The sequence below is a fragment of the Calidris pugnax genome, unplaced genomic scaffold (genome assembly GCF_001431845.1).
Source record: "Calidris pugnax isolate Ruff unplaced genomic scaffold, ASM143184v1 scaffold893, whole genome shotgun sequence".
NCBI lineage: Eukaryota > Metazoa > Chordata > Aves > Charadriiformes > Scolopacidae > Calidris > Calidris pugnax.
Window position 1 is genome coordinate 6,947 of NW_015091539.1, and position 2,550 is coordinate 9,496.

The 2,550-nt window shown below is 50.9% G+C and overlaps 1 protein-coding gene across 1 annotated transcript in view; it reads right to left on the reverse strand.

Annotated features, from left to right (window-relative positions):
- The window catches only part of LOC106899836 (E3 ubiquitin-protein ligase HUWE1-like), a gene marked incomplete at its 5' end in the record, with an annotated part of 31,965 nt that overhangs the window by 1,821 nt on the left and 27,594 nt on the right, over nucleotides 1-2,550 (reverse strand). The window contains one exon of the mRNA XM_014961761.1: nucleotides 1,419-1,541. Within this exon, the coding sequence (XP_014817247.1) occupies nucleotides 1,419-1,541 (123 nt within the window). The remainder of the gene's footprint in view (nucleotides 1-1,418; nucleotides 1,542-2,550) is intronic.

The window sequence follows — 2,550 nt, forward strand, 5'->3', positions numbered from 1 at the left end:
TTTCGGGACATTTCGGGACGTTTGGGGACATTTCGGGACATTTCAGGACGTTTGGGGACATTTCGGGACATTTCAGGACGTTTGGGGACATTTCGGGACGTTTGGGGATGTTTCAGGACATTTCGGGACGTTTGGGGACATTTCGGGACATTTCGAGATGTTTCAGGACATTTCGGGACGTTTGGGGACATTTCAGGACATTTCGAGATGTTTCAGGACATTTCGGGACGTTTGGGGACATTTCAGGACATTTCGAGATGTTTCGGGACATTTCGGGATGTTTGGGGACATTTCAGGACATTTCGAGATGTTTCAGGACATTTCGGGACGTTTGGGGACATTTCAGGACATTTCGAGATGTTTCAGGACATTTCGGGACGTTTGGGGATGTTTGGGGACATTTCGAGATGTTTCAGGACATTGCGGGACATTTGGGGATGTTTGGGGACGTTTCGGGATGTTTGGGGATGTTTAGGGGAGAGGAGGAAGTCCCTAAACCTCCCTCTCCCTTCCCCCCCCACTGCTACATGTGGGGTCCCCCAAGGTCCTCCTGAATGTGTCCCCAAATCCCCCCTCAAAGTCCCCTCCTTGTGTCCCCCAAGGTCCCCCTAAGTGTGTCCCCAATTTCCCCCCCTCAGAGTCCCCTCCATGTGTTCCCCAAGTCCCCCCCTCAAAGACCCCTCCTTGTGTCCCCCAAGTCCCCCCCTCAAAGTCCCCTCCTTGTGTCCCCCAAGGTCCCCCTAAGTGTGTCCCCAATTTCCCCCCCTCAGAGTCCCCTCCATGTGTTCCCCAAGTCCCCCCCTCAAAGACCCCTCCTTGTGTCCCCCAAGTCCCCCCCTCAAAGTCCCCTCCTTGTGTCCCCCAAGGTCCCCCTAAGTGTGTCCCCAATTTCCCCCCCTCAGAGTCCCCTCCATGTGTTCCCCAAGTCCCCCCCTCAAAGACCCCTCCTTGTGTCCCCCAAGTCCCCCCCTCAAAGTCCCCTCCTTGTGTCCCCCAAGGTCCCCCTAAGTGTGTCCCCAATTTCCCCCCCTCAGAGTCCCCTCCATGTGTTCCCCAAGTCCCCCCCTCAAAGACCCCTCCTTGTGTCCCCCAAGTCCCCCCCTCAAAGTCCCCTCCTTGTGTCCCCCAAGGTCCCCCTAAGTGTGTCCCCAATTTCCCCCCCTCAGAGTCCCCTCCATGTGTTCCCCAAGTCCCCCCCTCAAAGACCCCTCCTTGTGTCCCCCAAGTCCCCCCCTCAAAGTCCCCTCCTTGTGTCCCCCAAGGTCCCCCTAAGTGTGTCCCCAATTTCCCCCCCTCAGAGTCCCCTCCATGTGTTCCCCAAGTCCCCCCCTCAAAGACCCCTCCTTGTGTCCCCCAAGTCCCCCCCTCAAAGTCCCCTCCTTGTGTCCCCCAGAGGGAGTTGGGGGGGTCAGGCTTACTCGAAGAGGGCGTTGTGGCCACCCGAGCAGAGGAATTTCTGCAGCATGAGGTGATAGGGGAACTTGCGCTCGTCAAACAGCATCGGGGAGGTGAAGCCCACCGAGCAGATGAAGAAGGTCAGGCTGGGGGGGCGGGGGGGAAAAGAAAGAAAAGGGAAAGAAAAAGAGAAAGGAAAAAAAGGAGAAAAGCACACACGGAGAAAGAGCAACAAGAAGAAGAATAAAAAAAGACAGCAAGAAACACAAAAAGAGAACCAAAAAGGAGAGAATGAAAAAAGAAGAAAAGAAAAAGAATAGGAAAATGAATAAAGGAAAAGGAAAGAGGAAAGGAAAAGGAAAGAGGAAAGGAAAAGGAAAGAGGAAAGGAAAAGGAAAGAGGAAAGGAAAAGGAAAGAGGAAAGGAAAAGGAAAGAGGAAAGGAAAAGGAAAGAGGAAAGGAAAAGGAAAGAGGAAAGGAAAAGGAAAGAGGAAAGGAAAAGGAAAGAGGAAAGGAAAAGGAAAGAGGAAAGGAAAAGGAAAGAGGAAAGGAAAAGGAAAGAGGAAAGGAAAAGGAAAGAGGAAAGGAAAAGGAAAGAGGAAAGGAAAAGGAAAGAGGAAAGGAAAAGGAAAGAGGAAAGGAAAAGGAAAGAGGAAAGGAAAAGGAAAGAGGAAAGGAAAAGGAAAGAGGAAAGGAAAAAGACAAACAGAAAAGGAGAAATGAAAATAGAAAAGAAAGACGGACAGAAAAGGAACACAAAAGCAAGAGAAGAAACAAATAAAAGGAAAAATGGAAAACGGGAAGAAAATAAAAAACAAATAAAAAAGATATAAACAAGGAAGAAGCGAATGAGGAAGAAAAGGAGAAAAAATAAAAGGAAGAGGGAAAGGAGAAAAAATAAAAGGAAGAGGGAAAGGAGAAAAGAAGAAAAAAAGAAGAAAATAAGGAAAGAAAAGAAGATGGAAAAAAAGAAGGGGAAAGAAATTGGGAACCATCAGGCTCCGCCCACTGGCAGCCTGGCCCCGCCCACAGAGGGCTAGGCCACACCCCTGCCCAAGCCCCGCCCCTTCCCTTGACTCCGCCCCAAAGTCCCAACCCCTCCTATTGACTCCGCCCCAAGCCCCGCCCCTTCCATTGACTCCGCCCCAAAGCCCC